At 42.6% G+C, this 26389-nt stretch overlaps 1 protein-coding gene across 1 annotated transcript; it reads left to right on the top strand.

The window, feature by feature from the left end:
- Positions 1-1415: 1415 nt before the first annotated feature.
- On the top strand, positions 1416-23983 carry LOC146191233 (cytochrome P450 2J4-like). The gene is made up of 9 exons (XM_084600291.1): positions 1416-1613; positions 11587-11804; positions 11900-12018; positions 12370-12476; positions 14166-14467; positions 16519-16634; positions 17989-18247; positions 22557-22747; positions 23606-23983. Exons 1-9 carry the CDS (start codon positions 1416-1418, stop codon positions 23779-23781), a joined length of 1686 nt encoding a protein of 561 aa, XP_084456417.1. The 3' UTR covers positions 23782-23983.
- Positions 23984-26389: the final 2406 nt, after the last annotated feature.

Here is a 26389-nt window from a genome sequence, read left to right as displayed (position 1 = left end):
GAATAAAAACCAAAAGAGAAGAAAAAAAACTTGCGTGGACAATTTGGGATTCGAGCTTCGGTCCTGACGCTCCCCAGATATACTTTAACTGCCACTTTACGACCTCTGTTCTTCTTCATAGCCAGCTGCCAATAGATTTCATAAAATGTGCTGACCGCACTTTGGCTAGCACACCATTAAAATCTTTTCAGGGACGCCAATTCCCCAATTGTACAACCGTCCACTGAGGCGGATCTGCAACGCTCGATACATTTCTCGAAGAGAGACAACACTTTCAATGAAGTGTTAGCGCACGGCTTGAACAACACGCTCGGCATGTTCAAACTGCATTTTCGCTTTCCACAAAGTATGGAGTCCCAGGACAATAATTAAATCGTACGTGATATCATACGAGGCAGGAAGAGCAGAGCTGCGTGATTAGAGTCGACCTCTCTAAATCTTCAATCGCGCTTTGTAACAGTGCCTTTGTTATTCTTGTAGTCTTCGTTTTAGCAAACATTCAGTGCATGTGACGTATTCCTTGCTTCTTTTTTTTTTTTCTTACCATATGTTCTGGTGCTGTGTATTGAGAGACTGACGCTTGTCAGACATCCGTGCCGTCAACCTCTTAGACAGGCCTGTATTTCAGTGCTCCGTAAGCCTGAAATAAACTTTCATTCGTTCACGTTTTGTTGTGAACCCGCTTGAACGAGATCGAAGCAGTCGAACCTATTCGAACTGGAACAAAACGTTTGTTTGTTCCAAGCCAAACTCGGAACTGAAGACGAAAAACTTTGAATCCTGACCTGAATCGAACTAAAAAAGAAAGCTCCATTCCGACATATTTGTTTTGTTAGACACCACTCGTAGAGTTTATTTTGCACAGATATCTTCCTGTATTTGCAGTTCCGCGTCTCCTATCGAGATTGCTGCAACCTATTTCGAACCCACTGTGAAGTTGTATTGGCAGAAGTGCTGAGAAGTGCTCAGAAGAACCTGTCTCTCTTTAGCATTCTTCAAATGATTTATACGTTGTTTTTTTGCCTCTGCTCAGCACTGGAAAACCATTAGAGATCTTGTTCAAGGCCTGAAATTAAACCATGTTTGTGGCACCCGTTGGAAGTGCCGAATTGAAAGGCTGAAGTCCGTCCGTTACCAGACACCTGAGCTCAACGACGCTTTCTTGAACTAGCAGAGTGTCAGCAGGCATAGGCTGTTGTGAGGCACAAAATATCGCCAGGCTGCTCACAGACTTAAGATTTCTTGTAGCCATAGTGATTTGGTACGATATCCTGTTTCAGGTCAACGCCACAAGCAAGAGCATGCAGTGCAAAACAACTGACATTCTCTCAAGTTCATAGCTGATGACAGCATGTTCAGAATACATTTCTAATTATCGAGACGTGGGACAAAAAAACTCTTTGGTGACAGCCAACATGCTCGCTGAAGGCATGGTCGTTGATGCCAACAGGAGACTATCTGCACAGTTGCGGCGGAAGAAAAGCAAATTTAGATGCGAAAGTGAAGACGAAGCAACTAATGGGGAAGCAACGTTCAAGAGGAATTTCTTCTATGAAATGAGGGACACTGCAAAGATGTCGTTCGAGGAACGCTTCACGCAGATAGAACAGCACGTGAATCTGGGATTTCCTACAATCATCACAAAACTTCCAGAAAGAGCAGTGGTCGCAAGACTGTGCAGTGGTCTTCACCGGGCTTTCAAAGACAAAGAATGTGCTGACACAAACAATAAAGAACTCTGTGACGAACTTTTGTACATAACCATCCTGTTTACTCCTGTTTGCAGTACCGATCTTAACGTCATTCAATTCATATTAAGTCACAACCTTGAGGACAACTTCCTACACACTTGGGTGGCACTTAGGATACTTTTTACGCTGCCCGTTTCCGCGGGCGACCGCGAAGAGGTTTCTCTAAATTAAAACTGATAAAGACTTATCTAAGATCGAATATGGCGGATGAGAGGCTGGAAGCTTTGGCAATTTTGTCTATTCAAAACAAAGTTGCATCCACCATCAATATGTTCGAAGTCGTAGCCTAATTCGCAGCATTAAAGGCCCGCAAGGTCCCTTTCTGATATCTGAGTTAGGTTTTCCTTCTTGTTGTGTTCAATATTCATGACAGAGCAGCATAGAAGACACGCTGTTATTTCAGACTTTAAAACCTCTTACATTTATATGCAGCAAGATTACATTTTAGCATGCTTTTTTAGTTTAATTTCATGTAACATTTATGATCTTGGTTATGTTTAATAGTTACGGCAATTTTCCTTTTCAAGAGGTCTTGCTTATTTATTGTTTAGCATAAGATCACTAACTTAAATGTTTTATAAAAATGATCCTCAAAATTTTTCTTACACCTCATATTTCTCGTGTTTACGGTATCCTGCGGATTATAATGTAAAGATGCACGGCCTGATAAGTTTATCAAATGACCAAAGTTTATTCTTTTTTTTTTTGCCTCTGATGTCTGCATTCTTGGCTCGCAGTGTCGCAAGTGCTGGAAGATGAATGTACAGTTCGCGGGTAAAAATGATCGGGCACAAACTGCATTATATGCACCACCTAATACTGCATATGTTCGGGCGTGTTCTTGTGTGTCTTGCTATTGTGCTAATTCAAGGGCTTAGAAGGATGCAATGGAATCAAACGACTGCGCTCAAAAAGGCCCGTTTCACACATTGCGACTGCAGCGAAAATTTTTGATGCGGTCGGTGATGTCGCAGTGTGATTTTCGCACAGTACTTTCACATGCAGCGAACCCGCATGCGAATTCGCTCAGAGGTACAATCAAGATTGTTTGAAGTTTTGTAGAAAACGTGTACACAAAGCGTGTTTAATTTATATACTCACAGGTGTTTTTAGATGCTAAGCGATAATTCGTAAGTATTTACGAAAACGGGCAGTCTTTCAGCCATAGAGTTTCTTACACTCTTAACTATTGGAAAAGCTGAAGGCGCTGCACTTCAGCCACCATGGGTGCGCTAAGGATCATGGGCCGGTGTGCTACTCGGAGCGAGACAGTCGGTTTTTCTCGGGTACGCGGAGTGGCGTTACTATGATGTTTCTTTGTCATCATCATCATCATCATATCGAGGTGCGTACATAGACCGCAAAAGCCATAGTAGCGAAGGCGCAAAAGCAGACGTCACCAATAAAAGGTTTTCCCGAAATGCCCCTAAAAACTTCCTTAAGCAATTGCGCAATCATAAGTATTTCTAAAACATTTCTTTCTTTTCAAAATGTGCCTATTAAGTGCAAAATATTGGTATTTGTGCTGCTCAAAACTAAGCCAATAGGAGAAAGAGCCATCGCTTATATTGGATAAATTTCACACTGACATGCTGTTTCTCTCTCTTTTTGCAATATATAGTCACGAAATTGAATGTTAGAACATTGTTTATGGTAGAACAACGTTTATCTTTGCATTACTTTTGGCCAAAAGTTGTAGTTCTGCACACGGTAGCTCTCCGGCCCATGATGCTTTGGGCGCCCATGGTGGCTGAACCGGTCGTCAGGAAACTCCATGTAAACTCCCATAGATAGCAGCACAGCTTTCCCTCTAGGTAAGAGTAAGAAACTCTATGCTTTCAGCATACAAAAAGTGCTTTGCTGCGCCGAATGAAACGACTCGGACGTTAAAATAGTGCCGGTTGCCTAGGCGTCGACATAGCTCTGCCCTGCCAATGCCTGTCTCGAAGCACTTGGCAGGAGTTCACAAAGGGCGCCGAATGAGGCAAGGCCGGCCCTGGTTGGCCTCCGACTGCAATCCACAATGCAGAAGCTGTCGGTGGTGGCTACGGACCCGGGGCTGTTAATAGACGACGGTCACTGTGATCCGAGTGAAGCTGATGCAGACAAGAAACGCATGCACAAGACACGGTAAATAACACAGATTGCGAAAAAGCCCGCCGTGAGCAACTCAGTTGCATAAATGCGTGTTGAACAGTGAGATTGCACTCTAGGCATGCATAGAATACAAAAACACGCGAATATTTTAGTGCAAATTGCCTAATATGGTATTAATAAATATTCTAGTTTTTAAATGTTTTATAGGCGCAAATAAGGTTTTAGTTTTCGTTAATTTTCAGTCAATGAAAAGCATCTAGGGTTCATATTTACCCACCAAAAGGACGAGACACAGGAAAGAAGAGGACAGGACAAGGCTTATTACAGGACAACCCTTACCAACTTGCCCAGTCGTCAACCTTGTTGAAGCATCTAGAGTCAAGCATCGAGGATTTTTGGAACGCAATTTGAGCAACGGCCTTTATAGCTTGGGAACTACGGTGAATGTAATAGTTAAATTATTCTTGGCACACCGTGGTAAAATTATGATGAAGGTTTAGTGATCGCGTTAAAATGTGCATCCTATGTGAACGCGCAGGTTTGGAAAAAACTACTGCGAGCATCACTGTGCAATTTCTGAAAAGTACATTATAGTTATGCGTGACCTGAAGCTTTACCATCTCTAGCTCTATAAGGTACTTTACGAGGAAATCTAATATATATATATATATATATATATATATATATATATATATATATATATATATATATGTATATATGTATATATGTGCAAAAATGCTGGAAAGAATATATGACAATTTCCGGCAACAAGGCCGAACGGGTATCTTCAAATAGCCTGTCAGGGCATAGCCTCCTATATTATTATTTCGCGGTCATCGGCGCCGAGGTCAAAGGATGCCGACCGTCCTGTTCAAGGCAGTTACGCCAGAAAGAATTATGCTTGGCGCGCCCACGCTACGGTGAGATAGCAGCTGCTCGAGTGCACTGCTAGTGGCAACACGCTACTTAGGGGGTTGCACTTTCCACCGATTCAGTTTGCATTCCCAGGGGGGAACGGAACGTACGCCAAAATCGCGCGACTTTTGTCAGCAATAAAACACTGAAACGTTGAAATGCAGCTTTCTTTCTTGGGTGAACATCTAATTCTAGGTAAGAAGGAGCTTTCCTGTCTGTTATTATTCTCTCTTATTCTCCAAATAACATGATTTTATGACGCAGAGACACGCTTCCTTTGTTCGAACAGCAATGCAGACGGCACCCCTGGAGACTCCAGTGGTAGGTTGCCTCTTTTGAGAAAGCACCGTTTAGTAATTTTACGTTGCCAGGAGCAACCCTCTGATTGCAAAATCGGAGCTCAGCTGACAGGGGTGGTCCTTGCGACGCTGACTAGGCTCCTTTAACAAGAGTAAAGAAGTGAAGAATATTTTTTCGCGCGTACAGTAAAGGGCCGCAGTTTCTCTCGGGCAGTGTTATAATATAATCGCCTGTTTCCGACTGTCGCTTATTTGAAGGTAAAAAATATATTGATATCTTTGCGAAGAAAAGAAGACATGCTGGGCATAAGGGAACGTATGCTGGAATAGCAAGGCAGCCGCGCTACAGAGGAGAATAAATGGGAAACAATAGTTTGCATTTTAGTGTACAGCCCTCAGACGCAAAGACCGCTGTCGGGTCCTTCTTGCAATCTTCACAATTACTGGAACTCTTTTCTTTGCACATTACTTTGGCCCTGCGTTGATTTCCCATCCGCTCTCGTGCGTATGCGTGTGCGTGTGTGCTCACAACAACGAAGATGACTGTTCGTTTACGCCTGCCGGGGTGTATGGCAGAGCAAGTGGTAATTTACTTTGCTGAATTCCACAAAGATCCAACTTTTGTAGTTCCCATCTCTATTTTAGGGTGGGCAAGCCACAGCCACAAACAATATACAACGCCACTACTGTATTTGAATACCTCAAGTCTGCAGCTAGAAATATAGGATTGGCGTTTGTGTGAAAACGTAGCAGAGAGCTTACTATAATCATCCTTCAGCCGTAACCGCCGCCGACAAGAGCGCCTCTTGTGGTTCGATCGTTACGGCTCCGTATCCAAATAGCGAAACCTGGCCTGTTGCGGTGTGTAACATTCAGCTAGAGGAACTCTGCAGGCCCTAAGTTTTAATATCATTCTTTATTTAGTGCTTTGTCGCCACACAAGCATTTGTGAGTGCGCGCGTATGCTGCAGCAATATCCTTGCATGAGACCAATGGATGCGCAGAAAATTCGATAGCCGTCGAAATCTCAGCAGCATAGGAAAGGTAAACTAACGAGGACAGCGATATGATTTCCGAAGGGCACGACTACGGCAAGAACTACGCATATTGAAGAAAAAGCCACGCATAAGCTTAAGTCAAGTATAAACCGGAGGAACTACCAAAAACTCCTTCCCAAGAAGATTACATGAGGATCACTGCAGTACGGCTTACCGTTTTGTATTGTGAGTGCGTAAGCACGTAGTTAATGCGAAATATTCATGAGAAACAATTGCTTCGTTCCGGCAAATAACCGTAACTGGTTATGAATTTCGAACATGGGGCTGTATAGAGCTCGAAACTTGAAAAGCGGGATTAAATGCTTTCTCCGTAGAGAAGATTCGTGACGTCACAATGTCATGCATTCCTGCAGCACCCTGACGCTACCCCACTCGATCTAACCATGAACTCATTGGGAACATCACTCGCTGCACGCAACCGTCATGTAGCTGCACGTAGATAGCTACATCATATAGGCACAACAGGGAGGCAGACAGAACGCAAACACATCAGCCAAAAATATTTTCCCAACCAATTGGAGTATAGTTTAATTCCGCGAAATTAATTTTCGCGTAGCCCTTAACAATGCTCTCTTTTCGCTCGAGTCATAGCAAAATAACTTCTGCAGACTGACCTCGTACGACACTGTGTAACTGATTTTGCAGCTTCCTACCTCCTGTCGGATTTTTAACGTAAGTTGTGGCCAAAGGCATGCATCACGAAACATTGTTACTATTTCCGAGTCTTTTTAAATCTTTGTTTTATCATTGTTGCACGCGCAAAGGCACATGTGTCGGGGTAAAAATTGAGCAATGACCCTGCGTGGCGGGTGAGGTGGTTACCACAAGTTCCTTTTATGCGCGCTAAACGGAGACGAAATTACTTTGACTCACGTCAGATTCTGAGTTTACCCGACTGTAGGTCCATGAACTTTCAACCACAATATAATCTGACATACGTTGGAAAATAAACCATCTGCAGTGCAACAATAGTGCGTTTAAAAAGGGTGGGTTAGCTTGCGCCGCAAGTTCTATGCCATTAAGCGACTGACAGACAACATGCAGGTATGCTGATACAGCACATTTACTTAACTGGCTTGTTTAATGAGCGTAGCACCTTAGAATTAAAAGAAGCTCATTATGTCATGCATATCTCTGGAAGTAACCATTTAGTGCCAAGAGCAACAGTTAAAAAAAAAAATTACGCCAACCAATATTTGTCAGCCGTGTTGCTCAAGGCACTGAAAACCTGTAAAGGTAACGAGAACTCACTATAAAGGCACGAACTTTAATTTTATACTGCATGCTTTAATATTTGAGAGTGGTTACATGGAAAGGTTATATCTGCGTTATTATAACTCTGAGTCACATTAATCAGCAGTCACGGGCGAAACGTACAGGGCCGTAATCTTTACGCCAACACTGCCAAATAGCTCACAATTTTTTAGTTATTATTTCCGAGTCTTGCAGTAAGTAAGAGTTTCATTTTCGAAAAAACTATTTGCATGTGATTTTCCAGCTACCATTTCAATCTGAGCTCTTTAAACATGTGCTTGAATTCATAAAGAAATGAATTGATATCTTCATTTAAGTAGATATTGTTTACGAAATATGATTCCTTTTTCATAGTACTGTTTATTCTTTGGTTTATAATCGGTGCTTCAGAAATGTATTCATACAAATGCAAAACATGTGCACATGAAATCTGTCATTCCACCCCAAAAAGCCTCAGATGATGCGCGTGGATAATACGCATCATCGTCTTTAATCCGTCTAAATAAATTGAAATAAATTTTCTACGAACTGCTTAATATAAGCGTGAAATATTTTTTCTAAAAAATGTAATTCGGGCCATGCGAGCAGTTAGAACATTTATATAAGACATTAAACCAGGTATCACAAAGTAATTGATAAAATTGCAAAATTTTAGAACACTGCGCAATGTATTCAGTAACCTCGACACAGATTCTGCCTTTCTATGTGACTCAGGTTATATATTTTTATACGGTGTAAATATTTATTTGTGTGAGCATAAAATCTAAGAAATGCAGACTGTCGTTAAATAAACTTGATGGGAATAAGAAACAATACCCCGTTTATCAGAAGTTTAGTATATCAGAAGAAGCGCTGTACGATGCGCTCCCGCACCGCGATCAAAACGCGACAAGTGAGCAAGTATTTGGTAACATTCGCAAAAGGAATCCTGATATGCGATATCTAGTAAGGAGAACGACACACAGCGGGCACGGTTTGCACGAAATTAAGCAATTTTTTGTTTTTCTTCTTCGAAAAGATTACTGAACAAAAAAAAAAACGTAAATAGTCCATTTACTATTTATGCCTGTAAAATACAATTTGTCTTATAGATATTGGTTTTAGCGCCTATAGCCATCTTTCTTGTATGATGTCACCCATACTCAACAGGCTGCACTTGGAGACGGCGTGCTTCTTCGCTACCTCCGTTTTTATGAAGTGCTCGTTCATCACATACATGTTTTTTCCAGCTCAGACGCATTATGAAGTTTATGCGCGGCCAAATGTCGCACACAACACCGAACAATAACCCTGAGGTTTAAGCCTAACTGAACACAACAGCAAGCACATGATGTGGCTACAGTGCGCGAAGTGGGCGCGAAAGCGAGTAACACACAGCTATATCAGTGCATGTTAGGGAGGGGAGGAGGTGGCACCTGTACATATTTTTTTTGCGATAATTTGAAGTAATTTCACCATTAAAGTATGAGTGAACACTTCTTATGATGCTTTAGAACTACTGCCCGTAAAGAGATCAGAATCTGCCTTTATCGGTTGAATCTGGAAAGAGAATTAATGTATTGGAAAGTTTGTAACATGCGCCTGCATGGCCTATACTTCCACGTGGAATGCATAGCGGATCATTTCGAAACGCATTTTTCTTCTTCTTCTTTTCCTTCTTTTTCTGTTCTTCTTCTTTCTTTTTTTTCTTCTTCTTTTTGTTCTTCTGCTTTCTTTTTCTTCTTCTCCTCCTTTTTTTCTTCTTTTTTTTCCTTTTCTATTTCTTTTTCTTTCTCTTCTCCTTCTGTATAGGTCAAAGGTCAAACGTGGCTACCGGCCGGGTTTACGAGATGGGCTGAAACCTCGCGTAGTATTGCTTACACAATAATATTCGAAAGAAAATGAATAGGACAGCTGGTTTTAGTACGCAAACGCACGTACCTGGTCACGAGAACAAGGTGTCCAGCACCCAGCTCCCTTTTACCACGGGACCTACAGTTTTTGTTAACCTCGTTGAGAGGAGGCACCTAAGCGGTCCCGATCCAAGAAGAATGTTGTCACGGACAACAGGGCTAGACGTGACTAAAACGACGGGGCGAAGCTGTACCAGCAGGCAAAGTTCCGCGCACAGCACGCGAGATAACTTCAATGTCCTCTTTTTCCAGGCGCAGCAAGAACATTGGGACACCAGGTAGCAATATATAGGTCAATGTGGATTGCTATTAGCGGGCCCGAGTTGAGGGGATTTAACGCTCTAAGAAAGGACTTTATTACTATACAAGGACGCAACAAGTCACCCCAGAAAACCTGTCGCGAGCCTGGCTGTCAGGAGTGACAACGGTCGGGTCCAAGTAGCAAGCATCCATCCTGATGATTACAGTACTCATCACTGATTTCTTTGAAGAAGTGTACTCATCCTTTCTATAAACACGGCAAACATTACTCGCTCCTACAGAGGAAACATCAAATAAAAACGAGGGCTGAGTATTTCGGCTAGGACAACAAAACGTGTGACGCAAAAGCTCGGACTCAAAATATTTTTCCTCGCTTTAGGCAAAAATCAACATGGTGAAAATATAGGAAATCAAATGCAGAAAACATGTCTACATAAACCGCAATCATTTATATTTTCACTTGATCCACCTCAGGGTGAAAAGAGCGGGTGTTTACGGTTCAAGCCAGACTTTTCGGCAATTTTTCATTTTGGTTTGGTTTGGTAAAACTTTATTTCCCACAGTGGGGGTCCTGAAGGACACTCGGCTAGGCGCCAAGTGTTTGAGGGCAGCTCCCCCGTCGGCACAGAGAGTCCGAAGCTCTCCGCCGCCGCGCGGGCCTCCTGGACAGCCCGAAGCTGATCATGTAGTGAAGCACTTTTTAACACTTTGTCCCAAGGTTTCTTGTTTTGGCGTAGGCGTCGCTCGATGCACAACCACACAGCATATGGTTTAAGTCGACACGGTCACTGCACCGTTCACACACATGTTGTCCGTCGTAGTCTGGGTCGATTTGCTTCATGCGCCAGGGGTTGGGGTATGAGTTCGTTTGGATCAAGCGTAAAGTGACTGATTGGCTGCGGGTTAAGTTCTTATCCGGGAGGGGAAATGCTCGTTTCAAAGTGGGCAGTTTCTTCAGCTGCAGCACCTTTACAGGTAATAACAAAATTAGTTTTTCATAGTTACCGACAGCAAGCACACATTGCTAAAACTATTATTTAGCCCATGATTAAATTTTTCATTTTATTTAAATTTGGAAACCTATTTATGCCATGCAAACATACATCTTCCGAATGACACAAAAAGCCCCGTATTTGTTCAAAAGTTATTTAACGTTTCATAGAGTGCTTTTCACAAATGCAGATTTTTCATAATAATGCCTTGCGTTATGTCTTTTTTGATCTCACCAAACGTTCTTAACACGTCAATACATTTTTTTCGGAAAAATTACTTTAGACACGAATTACCCACGGCTTTGATAAGTTTTCCCAATTATTTTCACGAAAAATTGGGGTGGTCGAGGGAAACAATTGGTTGTGTCTGGCACGGTATAATCTAGTTTGGGTTTTTAGTTCCCCCGCCAACTGGACGAAAGAGGCATTTTATTCAAAAAAGTGCCAGGCCAAGACAGAATGTTTACTGCCCAATGGGTTCTCGGCTCTGGCCATTTTTCTGTCATGACATGGCTATTGCAGCCAAGCGTTGCATGTTCGCGTGTTTACGGTAAAAACGTCATGCCTACGATTTATCCCTTCGTTTGTGACGATTGACTCAACCAGCCTTGTCTGGGATCGTTTTAGCACTGATCGCCCCCTTTTAAGACGTTTGAGGTTGCTGCAGGTTCTTTCAGCGCCTTAATTCCAGAGATCTTCGCCAGCTTTAAAGTGAGCGCGACCAAGAGCAAATATCATTTTCATTCTCAGAAGTTCATTAGTTCGTTCCCCGCGAGTAAGACAAATGAAGTGCTAATTTTGGTACCACGCTGAATGGTCGTCTGCTGGTAACGGCTTCATCATCAGCACGAGTCACTATCAGTACTAGTGCCGACCTTCGCGATATGAATGTCTTTCGTTTGGTCATTCATTTTATACAGCATTTCTGAACAGATGGCTGCTTTACGAGGCAAACTGTTCATTTATGTACACGTAGCCCTCTCCGTAAGGCTAATCGATGTCGCAGTAGAGAGCAACAAGCTCTTGTTCTGTATCTCAGTGCGCGTTTCTGCTGTAATTCGGAATAGGGCGGGTTGCCAACAGTGCTTGCAACTATATCGACTGGGATTGCAACAGCAGTGCTGTTGATATATCTGTGGCGGCGACACCGCGGTAAGAACGCCAACCGTGCGCCGCTGCCTCCCGGACCCTGGGGAGTTCCAGTACTTGGCTACCTACCATTTCTTCAGCGACAACGTCATGTTGCCTTCAAGCAGATCGCCGAAAAGTACGGTCCTGTATTCAGGTAAAATAATAAAGGAACTGCTTCTGAACCTATTAAACATACAAATCAAAATGTGAGGTGGATGGGGGTGCTAAACCTTAGTCACCGTGTTTCAGGGTGAAACTAGGCAGCATGGATGTTGTCGTACTGAATGACTTCGAGAGCATCTCAGAAGGCTTCTCGAAACTTTTGCGACGGCCAGAGGCGTTGTTCTTGGGTCATGCGGGCATTTCAGGTAATTAGAAATTTATTATTTGTGCCGCATAACAAAAGATGGAGCTCAGTCGAGCATATAAAGAACAAACGCATAACGTCCAAACCCTTACGAGGAGAGACCAAAGGGACCTCCATTGTTTCTGGTATGAAACATATAAAATACCGCTATAAACAACTTTAACCTTTTGGCGAACAGATCTCACGACCTTGATTTGCTGCTAAACAGTCAGGTCACTAGTGTGTGGTTCATATTGAAGCGACTGAACCTCAGCGTACAGTTGAAGCTCATGTTTTACTGGCAGTAACTAATATAGACCTTTATTTTAATGACACCATAAGCTCACTTACCACAACAAATGTCTTCTCTCAGGTGTTGCTAATCTCAATGGACGGCCATGGGTGGAAAACAGAAGATTTTGTGTCCGCTCCATTAATTCAGGCTCATACGGTGGTAAGACCTTAGAACAGCAGGTTGAGGTAAGCGCCTTTATACGCTTTGCTTTGATATATGTACTGTGTGTTCGTGCTCAGCGTCAATATTTTTCGAAATAAAGCACTCGCACTCTGTGTGCAGTTTACGCCTTCAAGGTGAAATTAGAGATTTCACACCGCATGTATGTAGCACAAACATTTGCGTCGTAGATTAGACGTAACTTGCAACAAGCTCAGCCTCAACTTCCTTCACATGGCGGTATATTGACAGAAAAACAATCAGCACAGAATAAAATGGCTTTCATTACATTAAGGATAAGGCATGTTAGTAGGAGGGGGAAAGGGCACTTGACCGTGAGGCTTTGTAATCAAGGCTTTAAGATAGCTCTGCAGCATTACATTGCAGAAAGCTTTTGCCTCTTACAGTTTGGCTACTCACGGCAAAATATACAAAGGACACATTTCAAAGATTCGCCCTGCCTTGTGGTGTAGTGGGTTAGAGTGCTCCACTGGTGTGCCCAAATTGCGCGGGATTGAATTCCGGCAGCAGCGGCCGCTTTTCGATGGCGGCAAAAGCAAGACGTCGGTCTGCTCGAACAAGGCCACGATGTACCAAGACCGCTAGAAGGACACCTAGTGAACGAATTGAAGTACGCATGATTTAAGCGGTCTTGAGATGTGTACTGATAATAAAGTAATAATGAATAAAAATATCAGTAATTGAAGTGATTTTTTGAAAAATGTGGAGGACACTTAAGCTTCGCCTTTAAGTGTTCAACGCGATAGCGCAATCAGGCCTTGTTCGCATCGCTTTTCCATTCTCTTCTCGTGCTCTTGATCCTCATAACACCGTAGTTCTTTTTAGACAACACCGGTAGAGAGAACAGCATTTGGCGCACAGGCGTTCCAGAAGGGCATCTAGATACGATGCGTTATACTGCTCGCGGGCGAATTGTTGCGGTAGGACCGTACGATCGCACTATTCGCCACTGAGCGCCGCGTACCTCGAGGAAACTGTAGTTAAGCAAAAAGCGGAAGATCATCACGATATGTACTTGCTTTACTACTTGGTCAAATGTTACTTCCTTAATCGTTCCTAATGGCGCGCCTGCTCATTATTTGACAATCGTGAGACAATGCATACGCTAGCACAACTTCATTAGGAATAAGCTAACGCCTTGACTGAGTAATAAACGAAAAACAAACACGTTGGCTGAGTGGTCGTGTGCTCGCCTCGCAAAAGACCGAGTTCAATTCCATGGGTCTGCAAGACGTTCTGTTAATTTATTTACTGCTGATTTTCGTGTTACAGCCACGATGACAACACTGATGTCGGCTTTGCTGCGACACGCTGGGCCCTTAGCGATGTCGCATTAAAATTCGCGGAATAAAAAGATGGTTTTAAAAGCGTTATTTAGTATATCCTTAAGGTGAAGCATTGTCATTGATTCTGTGTGGCCCCAGGACCACTATCAGTGATTCGACCAACCACGAAATTTCAGGTGGCATGCGTTTGGCTGTGAACGAAAGTCTAATTCTATAGCATCATTAAATCTGCCCTTCCTTTTCTCATTTTCTTCAGCTGGGAATGACAGGAGACATGCTAGACCATGCACTAGTTAGCAAGCCTCTGCGATGAATATGATACGACGGCGCAAGCATGCTCATGTCATACTAAAAACTTCTTTCCGGTGTATAGGGCGGTAAACATTCATTTTATTCCTGAAACGACAGGATGAGGCCGCATACTTGGCCCAAAAGATCGCCGACACAAAGGGAGAGCCCATCAACATGGCCAATCTTGCCTTGCCTAGCCTGTCCAACAACGTGACAGCGCTTGTGCTGGGATTACGCTACGACTTCGAAGACAAGAGGCGCCACTACTTGGACAGCCTGCTCGTGACCATATTCCAATGTATCGCCGCGGGGTCCCTGATCTCCTTCATGCCCATCGGTCTGAAGGCCATCACCACGCTATTCTTCACGAAGTTTGGCCAGATAAAAAGGAACTACAAGGACATGCAAAACTTCTTTAGGTACCACCTCTTCTAGAACGATACTACGCATTTTAGTTTAGGCTGGCTTTCAAAAATTTATTGTTTGCAAAATCAATATAATTAGTATGTACACGCGATGGTCAATAAGGCAGAATAACTGCTCAGAGACTCTCAACAGATTAATAAAATATAACCATTTATTAGCAGTAAAGTCGGCCATACGTTAAATATATAACAATCAAGGTATGTTCAACACAGTGCATAGATGCAGTCAGGCTGTAACCATAATGGCAGTAGAATTCTGAAAAAAAAAAAAAAAAAAAAAAAAACAATTTGAAAAAAAAAAAAGCACCTTCATATTTCTCTTCAAAGTTGTTATGTATAATGATATCTTAAGTTAATATAGTATTGTGTCTCGAAATGAAAAGGCTGCAAACGAATTCATTTTGTTACAATTTGTTACACTTATGTTAGATACAAACCCTTTCTATAGCTGTGAACCTAATGAGTTTCTAGCTAGTCCACCAAACAGGGATAATAAGATAGAAATGCAGCATATGATAAACCGTGATCCCAATGTGATATTGAAAGTGATGGTGGATTGGTAGGATGTTACCATATAACAGGGCACGAACATTAGCAGAGAAGCACCTGCAGGTGATGATGGAGATGGACTCTTTATGTAAACGTTGTGCAAGCTATAAACGGCAAAGGTAAGTATTTCTCCAAGCAACAATGTCATAAGTGATGTGAATATCTTCAAATAGATGATACAAGACTGATACTGGTAAGGTAAAACGGAAAATAAGAAAAATCTGTAATTACTGCTGTAACATCTTTTTTTAGATATAATCGAGGTGATGGGAAATTGCATTTTTCATTCACTGCCTCATTTATCCATTCCTAGCTGCCAGTGAGTCAAGACTGAAGGAGACTTCTTACAACTTATTTAGGAGTAGAATTCAGAATGAAGCCAAGAAATTTGGCGCAGTGAGATGCTGGAATAATAAAGCAGCAAAGAGATAAAGGCGGTATGCAGGAAAGGTCTGATGACATGGTTTAAAAACGAAAAAGTTAAGTTTGGCAGATTGGATGGTTTATGACTTTTAACATCCCACTGCAACCCTGACTATGAGGGGCGCCGTAGTGGAGGGATCAGGAAATTTCGACAAAACGCAGTTCTTCAACGTGCACTCACATCGCACAGCACTGAAGCGCCTGGCTTTTCGACTCCAATGAAAAGCGACCGAAGCGACCGGGATTCGATCCCGCATATTTAGGCGCAGTTGTTGGGCGCCCTAACCACTGCACCACCGTGGCGCGCTAAATTTTAGTTTAGTGGAATGTATAATTAACTGGCCTTTGAGACAATATTTCATTGCCTTAGTCAAACCGTAACGCAGTTTAATAGATAGATTGTCAGTATACTTGTTAGAGTAAGAAGAATCGTACATGTGCTTGTAAGCTTGAAGCACGAAATTTTAGTAAATATATTTACCGTCCGTCAGTGTGAAATAACATTTTTTTTTTATTCATTGACGCACAGAAAAACTCTTTACCACTTCCTCTGTGTCAACGGACCTTGGCTATCGTCTTATATACCGCATAACGAGCCCAGTCGTTTGTAACTTAAAATCAAATTTAGACCCTATATTTCCCGTTGATACTCTATTGCTACTGTTACTTACAACATGAACAAGTATTGCTATTAGCTCATACCCTGATGTTTTGGCATAATACTCCGGACATTTGCCGGTAATTTACTATTCCGTATAGTAAAGTGTTTTCGACCAAAGTGCGTCCATAAAAAAATATTTTATACCCAGTGTGGAGAAATGTTCTGTCGCATGCTTTTAGATCAGCGTATCATTAGCAGAAGCCGGTGTTTTCCATACATTGAGCTTCAATTGATGCTCTCCGACAGGTAGAGATCATGCAGTCACTGCTTCGAAGTAGTTTATCACCTACCGGTGAACGTTTACGTGGACACGAAAGTAAATATTCCGTTGTCACTGTCTTCTTTGAGTGGCTCATTACTTAGGAACTACCCAAGGCGTGAATTTAAAATAACATCTCTACCTTGATTACAGCCGAGAAGGGGTACCCAGTAAAACCACAGCAGAACAAACAAAGAGCGTCAGCTTCATAGAGGACTACAAGCAAATGATCTTTGACCAAAAAAACGACGTTAACAGCTGTTTCAAAGGTAAGTAACATCCTAAACAGAAACAATCTTGATTCCATCATAGCCGCCGCTATAGAGCTTCGCTGTATTTAATAAATACTTGCAGAGGTAGCAAACACTCGTCCAATTGTCAGTCCCATCACTATCTGGTTAGATTTAGATAAGGGTACTTGGCTGCATTAATGACACTCGATTTAGTAACCGCGCTGTATTTTTTGCATTTGATTCAGATTAGAAAATATGCTATTTTTACATCACTAATTACATTTTTTTCCATCTGTACTTTCTCATACCAAGTACCATCAATTTCACCACGCTTATAACAAAACAGACACTTCGTACACGAGTGGACGACATGTAGTAATAAAAATAAACACAAATGAAAATAAAACACAGAATATCGGGGAAGCATCCGCTGTAGTAAAAATGATTTGCAATGCATTCTAGAGACCGTAAGAATGTGGAGATGAACCACAGATACTCCTCATTGGGTATCCACAAATATATTTTGGCAGGACCCATTGTGCCAGGCGACAAGGGGACAGCGAACCGCCAGAATTCAGTTCTGTAGCCACGTAGAACAAACTGCGCGTGCTTGGCAGGCATGCTGAGGCTATCGTCTTCGTCTTCGCCGAGACGACGATGGCATGCCACAATTAACAAAGGGAGGTTGACCTGAATCGATAAGAGTTGATGTCTTTAAGGTACAAATACAGCTTTTTAACCGAATACTGAGCTTATATACACTATGAAAGGCAAAAAAAAAAATGCTGATGCTGTCATTCATCACTACTGATTTTGCAGCTCCGTAGACTGCGCTGCGTCCAGACACTTTTTTTTTAGTGCGGACCTCCGAGAAGATGTTACGTTGCCATTCATTTCAAAACGGTTATCCCTGAGAGTATTTCGATGGTCTCCACTTACCCCACCGGCGTGCATGACGACGCCATAAAATGACCCTTGATGCAGATTCAAATGAGAGCAGTGAAGGTCTCTTCGCCACTGGTAGCATGGCTGAAAGAATGAGCCGAAACGAGGATGCAGAAATATGGCGTCATAGGTGTGTTTCATTTCTGCGCGTAGACTAAATTTTACCCCGTCGTACTCTCAAATGTCTCCTTAATGAGGGGAGTAAGTATTGTACTTCGTATATATGGGGTGAATAAGACCTCCTTAGGGATGTGTTCCTACTCCTACCAGGGTACTCCTATTAGGATGTTTTTCTTCCAGCTGTGTGGGGTGAAATGCTGGAGAACGTGTCTTTGACCCAACCCTCAGTAAGGAAAAACACCTCCCCTGCAGGAATCTTTCGGCAAAGCGGTCCTGCTGCCATAGGAGTTTGTCACCTCCCTCTCGCTTTTTTTTTTTTTTTCAGATGAGTACCTATTCGGCAACATGCTGACGCTGCTCTCTGGTGGCTCCCTGTTGGTCTACAGTACTGTTATGTGGCACCTACTCAACCTGGCAGACAAGGAAGACACTGTTCAACGAAGGATTCGAGCCGAGGTGAACCGTGTGGTGGGCAGAAACCGAACCCCGAGCTGGAAAGATAGGCACGCTATGCCTTACACCATGGCCACCATATGGGAGATGTACCGCTGGAGGACTCCGGGGTTGCTGGGATTCCCCAGGGAGTAAGTAGGCGATGACACTCCGCGAGAGATTTAAGAAGAATGCGTCCAAAGGCATTGAGCCTCAGCACCCACCACACTGTGAGAGGTATTTATCAGGTATATTTGCGGACCTCAAAACAAGAGCAACAACGATGCACCGGTTTATTCTAGGCCTGTGCGGTTGTCACTTGTACGCTGTAGTTCAACCATGTACCAACTATAAGGAGCTCCTATGCTCCACGCGAAGGTCATTTACTGCCGTAATTGTGGTTTCTTTTTCTTGTAGTTATAATTTCGGAAAAGAAACCACTGCTTCATCGCAGAAATATTTGATGATCAACGCTCATCGAGCTGACACATTTTTAGCGATTCTTCTATTGATCAAAACACAACAATGATGTACCTTAATGAACACTGAGTAGACATTTCCATTGCCATCCAAATGCAGCGGTACTCGAAGTCAAATTATTATGTCGTTAGCATGGGGTGCAGTATATGAGGCTAAGGAGGACAACACTTTTAAAACACGTTGTAAGGCAGATCATAAGCACTGAATTTAATCGAAAGGTTGTCAGGAAAATGCTCTTGCTAGTATTTCATAATCGGCACAATTGACAGGCAGTATGGCGTGGCGACCTTTGGCAACAATGGCATGGTGTCTAGAGCCAGCATGACTTTACTTTTGAAGCATTCAGCCATTGAAACAGCCACAGATTAAATAGCCTTATAGACGTTCATAGCATCTATCCTTGCAATACCTAATGATTGATTTACATAGCACTCAGCGGTCGCAAACCGCCCTCAAAGGTGAAGATGAGCGACTCAGCCGTGCGCCGCGCAACAGCGTTGTTGACTTATTTACATCTTACTGTCGGACACTCTCCGTAGCGCTGTTTGTCATATGTCGGAAAAAGCTTTCCGCCCGTTCGTTCGAAGCCTGGACAAGGGGAAGATAGTGAAAGTCTCTTTCTTGTTTTTAAGGTAGAGGTAGATGGAAGACGATTATGGTGAAGAGGCGAATGGTGCGTCACATTGTGAATTATGGACGTGACCACGTCATTCGCTAAACACAGCCTGAATCCGTCAGCGGTACCGGCGACTGCCCCTTTCGTAGGGAACAACATACATTGCTACATCAGTCGAACAGATCATCCATACAATTTTTGACTGCTTCAATAAAACGTACTTTATGAACTGGGTCTTTCAGGTAGAAATGTTTCCAAAGAAATCAGAAAGATTTTCGTGATCTGTTGTGAATTTCTATATTCTATTGTCATCAAAGGTCAGTACGTGCGAGGCTGCTCTGAATGGTTGCTAAAAATCAAGTGGTCAATTGCGAACCTTGATCGAATCTATCTCCATCGAGTTCAATGGTCACTAAAACCGGCTACGTGACATTGGTCTATCATCAATAATATGGTTACCCCTTACTATATGGTGTCCAAGCTATTCGCTCGCGTGACGCAGGCATTATAGAATCGTTCGTTTGGAGAATGACACGGCTTAAGGCTGTTCAATTGAAAATAAAAAAGATTAACAGAAAAAGAGCAGAATTGTTTCTACTTTGATCAGAAATCGCTAGCAGGTGTGGTAGAAAAACGTCTTGAACGAGGAACAAAATGAACACAGCCACATTAAACACACACATTCGAATGGCGTGACACTCAGGTTAACCTCGTGTTTAGTGCATGATAGCCATAGTTGCTTATATGTAGCATAAAACCAATATAACTATCAGATTTCAGAGTTTCAGAAGCAAAGTACGCCCTTTTCTTAGTTTGGCAACAAATTGAATGTGCTTTTTTTAACTACTTTTGGTTGCCTCACTATATTGAGGATAAATATTTAGACACTGTGCAGACATCGCAGATGCAATGCCGCCATATAGCGAGACTGCAGGCGTAGCACCCCTTGAAGGCATCTTTCGAGACCCTGCTTTATATGACCATAAAGGCGCGGTGTGTCCCTTCAGCTTATGAGTACCCACAAAGTGCGCGGTGAGAGGACAGCATTCGAAATCAAAGGTATACAGAGATATCTTTCAACGTCTCAAATTCACATAAAACTCTATGAGATATACATTTGTGTGGTCTATGTCAGTGGGTTATACAGCAATGCGTACATCATGTTCGTGATAGCACTTATAGTTTACTCAGTTAATTCGCAAGAATACCTAATTCCTCTTTTCTAGTTATAATTTTGGCGCTAATATTGTTTGGTGAAATAGAAAGGGGGGATTCGGTCAAAGGTAAGATCGTTCTTTATATTTTCTTAGACAACAGAATAGCTCGCAATTTCGAACGCCATAAATACTCATTTGAAAACACGTTGAGAACACTTTCCAGCGTTGCACCGTTATAACATGAGGTTGGCCGCATTTCTTAAGCGCATCATAACAGACGCTGTTTTTGGAACGAAGTGAAGGAAATGACTACACGAAGTCAAAGAAAACCGAAGAACGGTTGACGGGAGGCCTGAGCCCACTGCCAAAATTTAGACAAGTAGACTTGCAGAAACGTTAGTTTCCGTCACGGTGACAGAACAATAGGCAGAAAACAAAAGCTTATGTACTTTTTTGACAAAAGTGGGTGAAGCGCGTACTTTGCCTTTGAAACTGTGAATGCTGACTATCACGGAAAACAAATGTGCGTGTTGAAAAAGGTCGTATTCATTTTGCCCCTTATGCCATCTTTTGTGTCCAGACGAAGATATGTCCCCTTGTCGAAGCGTTAGCCAGTGGACTGAGGCTGCCCCTCACCCCTTTATCGTTTCCTTTAGACGCCGTTAATGTTTTTTATGGTGAAGAAGAAGATTATATGAGTTTCTGGACTATATCTAGTGCAGCGAGGCCGCTTTAAAAAATATTAATTGCTGGATAACTGGCACAACAAGCGTTCAGGTGAGAACTTCGGAGTTGGGTACGATCACTATCGGAGATTAAGAAAATCTGAAAACTCGATGCATCTTCTCTTTTGATGGCCTTAAATTTAGCAATGTTATAAATCCCTTTAAACTTGAAAATAAATAATTTACCAGTTAATTTTAGTTCATTTATCGTTACATAGTTATGCTCTATGACGTACATGATGTCCATCTTCCTGAAACACCCATCTGCACAGGTTAAGCATACGCATCTGTCATAAATTTTAGATGCAAATCCGTTAGCACAAAAAATCGTCCGCTATAGTTCTTCCTCGCAGCCTGAGTATTCTGTTGTTAAGCCTTTTTAGCTCGTCAGGTTAGCACGGCACTCATTTTTCGCGGCCTGTGCGCTGTGAGGGAAGTGCGGATTCAAATCTCGACTGAAAATGTCCTCTTTTTTTTTTGGGGTCCCACTCCTAAAGATATTTTAAAAGTAGTTAGATACTCCTACTTGCGTCGAGTTGAGCACTTCGTAAAACAAGGATATGTTACTGGCTGCAGTTAAGGGCAATTAGAAAATATTGTTCTAAAAAAGACAGAGAAGACAAAGTGCACTTAAATAGGGGGAACTGCATACTGCTGATTCATCTACCCTGCTAAAATCAGAGATATTTTAAATTTCGAGAGAATCGAAGTCCATTCCGTTGATCAATTTTAACAAAACGAAGCAACTGTTGCCTTAATAATTTCCATCCCCCATGAAAACTTATTTAGGCAGACGTTTCTGCTAGGGAACTGCAGGACGGGTAAAATGGCAAGGTATAATAATGAAATACTCCGCGCCGAAAAATGAACACGGACGTATACGAAATACGAAAAAACACACAAGTGATTGTGTATCGCTTTAGTGCTCCTTTATGTGTCTCCGTTTCCACGTCGTTGCAGGCAGTGCTGGCACTTTAGCAATTGTAAAAAATAAGCGAATACATATCCCGACGGATTTCGCCGGGCTCTACGTTTCAGTTGTCCAGCTCAGAGTAAAGGAAGGCTTGTTGATGCATTCGCTGCAGTGCAGCATGTCGGCACCAGGGGACGCTGCGGCTGCATTTTGATGGAGGCAAAACGCAAGGCGCCCGTGTGTTGTGGGATATCAGTGCACGGTAAAGAGTCTCGGGTGGTCAAAATTTCCAAACCACCCGGTGTCCCTCATGACTGGGTAGCTTTGGGGTGTCAACCCCATAAATGTAAAACCTTTAAGCATAATTCTCAACATTGAGACTGGGCCGTTCAGAGGGCTAAATGCTGCAGTTTAAAAGCAAAACATGCGGTGATGAACAGCTGTAAACGTTTACGATGAGCTCCGTTATTATTCACTGCTGTTTTCGCATCAGCTACTTACTGTACTCAGATTTCAAGGATCTGAGCTTTTATTCAAATTCGATTTTCACGTTTCTGTATTAAACCACAGGGCTCAGGAAGACATTGTGGTGTGCGGCTACATGATACCCGCTGGCACAGTCGTCATTTCCAACCTATGGGCGACGCACAATGACCTGAAACTTTGGGCACAACCTGAAAAATTCAACCCAGAAAGGTTTCTGGACGAGGAAAATTCCTCACTGATCGAGAAGCCTGAATACCTGATACCTTTCTCTATAGGTAAGCTCATGAACGCCTCTTTTTTCAGGCTGCCATTTGTGGAGCACCAGGTTGAGAAAGCGACCGGTTTGAGCAAATCCGAGTAATTTCTTGCGACCTAGTTTCAGGGTTTCACTGAAAACTAGAGGGGAGATTTGTATGTATAATGAGTGTATCTGCAATTGCTTCATGAAGCCTAGGCAGATGTGACGCAGAAAATTGCAAAGAAGAAATTTAAACATGTGTTTGTCAAAGCAGTCCCTGCATGAGGACGTGGAGAGGATTTCCGGGACGATGAGGAAGTAATTGCTGAAGTGAACCTTCATAGCAAGGGCGTCTAGAGTTATGGTCTACGCCAGCTCGTCCTTCAATGGAATAAGTGCGAAGAATTCGGAGAAAAATACTTAGATGACGAATAAACATCCACTCAAGCCTTAATTCTATATCTGCGTAGTTTCATGCAAATAACACGAACTTTGTCAACGCTCCTCGTACCAAGCTCGCTGAAACCCAAGCCTGCCTATATACCTAAAATTATGCGTGCTTAAGCCTCATAGCAATGGAAAACTGCAGCAAAGCCCGCGAACCACCGGAAAGTGTCTCAAGAGCAATGTACAGCCGTTCTCAAAAGTTTATAGCCCAGTGGGTTTGCTTGTAAGCCATATATTTTGACTTATTTCACAGTCGTGGAAGTCCTAGCCATTGGAGAGGGTAGGACGAAAAATCGTCTTACCTTCAACAAGTTTGGAAACCTAGGAATGCATTACGAGTCTTACTATAGCTCAGAAGTAGACACCCTGGGCGCTAAACTGTTGACAAAGGCTCTACATTACCTAATTAAAGTGTATAACCCTCACTAATTTTTTTTGTCACTTGCAGGAAAACGCATGTGTCCCGCAGAGCTCCTGTCCACCGTGCAAGTGTTCGTCTATATTACAACAATGGTTCAGCGCTTCACAATTCTGCCTGAAGAGGGAAAAGTGATCGACCTAGAATTCGACTCCGACGCTACCTGCGTTCCCAGACCACAGAAATTGCGCTTTGTTTCCCGATAGAGAGGAAAAGCGCTGGCAATATGCGCTATCAATTCATCCTGCACGCATGTGTTGTGTGCCTCCAGACCTTTATTAGCTAATATATCTCTAGAACTCGGTTTAAAAGTGCACCAATCGATCAAACAGCCTGGAGCACAAGAGTACTCGGTAGCTATCGCCACCAGCAAGATAACACAATTCAAATTCTATCACACTTACAAATGTACCGAATTTATACGCTTGAACGTATGGAGTTATCTTTTGGACAGCATGGGGCGGTATTGGCCAGCAGCTTGTTTTGAAGAGACTCTTCAAGACGCGCTGAATAACGTAAGGCCATTCTGAAAATTTTCAATGCAGTCTTGTGTTGCCTTAAACCTATATTTAAGAACAAGGAAGAAAACGGTGACACTAGGACACGAAGCGAATTTTCTCTTCAAGAAAATGACGAAACTAGAGACTGCATTCATAGCGATTTTCTGGGGTGAAATTTTGGAGCGCTTTGACAAAACGAGAGTAGGCCTGGCGAGCTCTTTAGAATGCTTTTTTTAATTCTCTTTTTGATAACTTCGAAGGTGGAGCATGGACACTAAGTACTTCAATGTTATCAGAATAAAGGCAAATGCATCGTTTTGAGTAAGCACCCGGACGGAAAAAGCGATAGCGCGCTACCAGGTAGAAAAAAAGTTTATCGTTGAGACCTACAGTGTTGTGCTTGGCAGTCTAGGCTCTGGTCTACGAGTGCGAAAGGCTGCCTACACTGAACTCTGCGAAAGGTTTGAATCGTTGAAATTGCTGACAGAATTTGGGAGCGAGGCCTCTCTGGCGTAGCAGGCTGAGAAGTTGATGAAAACCTACAAACATATTTGAAGACAGCATATTTCGATGAAATCGTTCAGTTTCTGAGCTTTCTGCACTAGATCTGTTTGCCAAGACACGTGTCCCCTGGGAATAATGAAGTTGTCGCACGAAAGAAAGATTATTGATGTGTTTACAAATCTTTCTATTGCTTTGCGAATGTACTTAAGCGTCCTTGTGGCAAACTGTTAGAACGAGTGATCGTTTTTCAAGTTCTCGCTGAAAACAAGATCGCCTTCGTTCTAGCCCCTTTAACGACAACGACAACGTGAACTCGCTTGCTATCATGTCAATTGAAAATGACCTCTACCGCGATCTATCCTTCGAGCAGACTATGTCTGATTTAGCCAAAACGAAGGCGTGAAAGATGCCATTGCCATTTTAACAAAGGACTGTTTTTTGCGGTGTCGCCTCCCAGTCTCCACGTTGCCAATGAAACGCTGAGCAATGTAATTCAAGATATTCAAATCGTCGTTGTTCGTCTCTTGTTTTTTCTTCTCGTGATATCCAGCGTGCTTATAAAGAACTGTGGTTTTGATGTTTTTGATAGTGCCACGTTTATTTGGTGTCGTCCTTGCTTGTCTTACCGATAACAAAAATATTTTAAAGTAATGTTTTGTTGTTAGAGTTGATAATTTTAATCTGTATTGTAATGCATTTTATGGTGTTTGTATTGCCTCAAGTATTGTATATATCTATTGCGTATTTTTAGAGAACGTGTATAACGACTACTGTTGTCTGGTGCTTGAATTTTAATAAATAATGTCTTGGATACAACCATGCGTCTCCTCACGGGAATATTTAGTGCTGCAAACAAAGCCTAGCTTCACAAAGATCCACATCTGAGCTGTGCTATCTTATCTACGTCTTTGTTCGTCTTGAGCGCATTAAACTTTTTCTTAAGTCCTAGCTTTTTCTGAAAACAGAATGTAGATTAATCAAAAAGTCAACATATGTGTTGGTGTTTACAACAGCACGCGTTTAAAGCAAGTTTTGTTGTTTTCCTTATAATAATAACACTAGAGTTTTTTTTAGCTCTACCAAATGAAAAACAAACCAGGCCCTGCTAGCTTCTTGGAGGTCCCACAGTTTCACTTCGTGCTCCGGCGGTCACTGCGGAAGCGAAACACTCGTTTATGGGTTTATGTTCAGGTTTAAGGGCTTTAACGTCCCAAACGAACTTCGGCTATGCGGGATGCCCTAGTGGAATGCTCCGGATAATTTAGACCACCTCGGGGTCTTTAAAGTGCACTGATATCGCATATTACCCATGGGCCTCAAGCATTCCGCCTCCAGCGAAATGCAAGCGCTGTGACCGGGGCAATATATTGTTTTCGTTTCTTTTTCTTGGGATTGGTTTTGTGGAGCCAGGTGAAAACATTTGTGGGATTCAGCGCGACTTGAATCTAGTCATATGAGCGAAAGCGCGCGTTGCTTCGGCAGTCGAGCTTCTCACTGTTCATCGGTATCTGTTGACGAACTAGAACGCTTCTTCAAAATTTCAGTGTGACGAGCTACATGGACAGGACGAACACACTCACCATGGCGCCCACAGTGAAGAGTTGACGTGCTTGGCCCTGTGCGCACTTCATCCATAGCGAGACATTGGGATTTTTGAGGCAAAAAAAAAAAAAAAAAGGCGCAGCAACTGTCATTTTTTTACGTGAACACCGCAACCACGCCATGGACGGAGGAAGAAAGGAACCCCGGCAAAATTGTGCGACCATTGTGTTTTTTATGGAAACGAAAAACACACTAAATGCAGCGAAGA

The sequence above is a fragment of the Amblyomma maculatum genome, chromosome 4 (genome assembly GCF_055883805.1).
Source record: "Amblyomma maculatum isolate TAMU_Amacu chromosome 4, ASM5588380v1, whole genome shotgun sequence".
Taxonomy (NCBI): domain Eukaryota; kingdom Metazoa; phylum Arthropoda; class Arachnida; order Ixodida; family Ixodidae; genus Amblyomma; species Amblyomma maculatum.
Note: the sequence above shows the minus strand (reverse complement) of the source record. Positions and strands in the feature narration are given on the sequence as shown.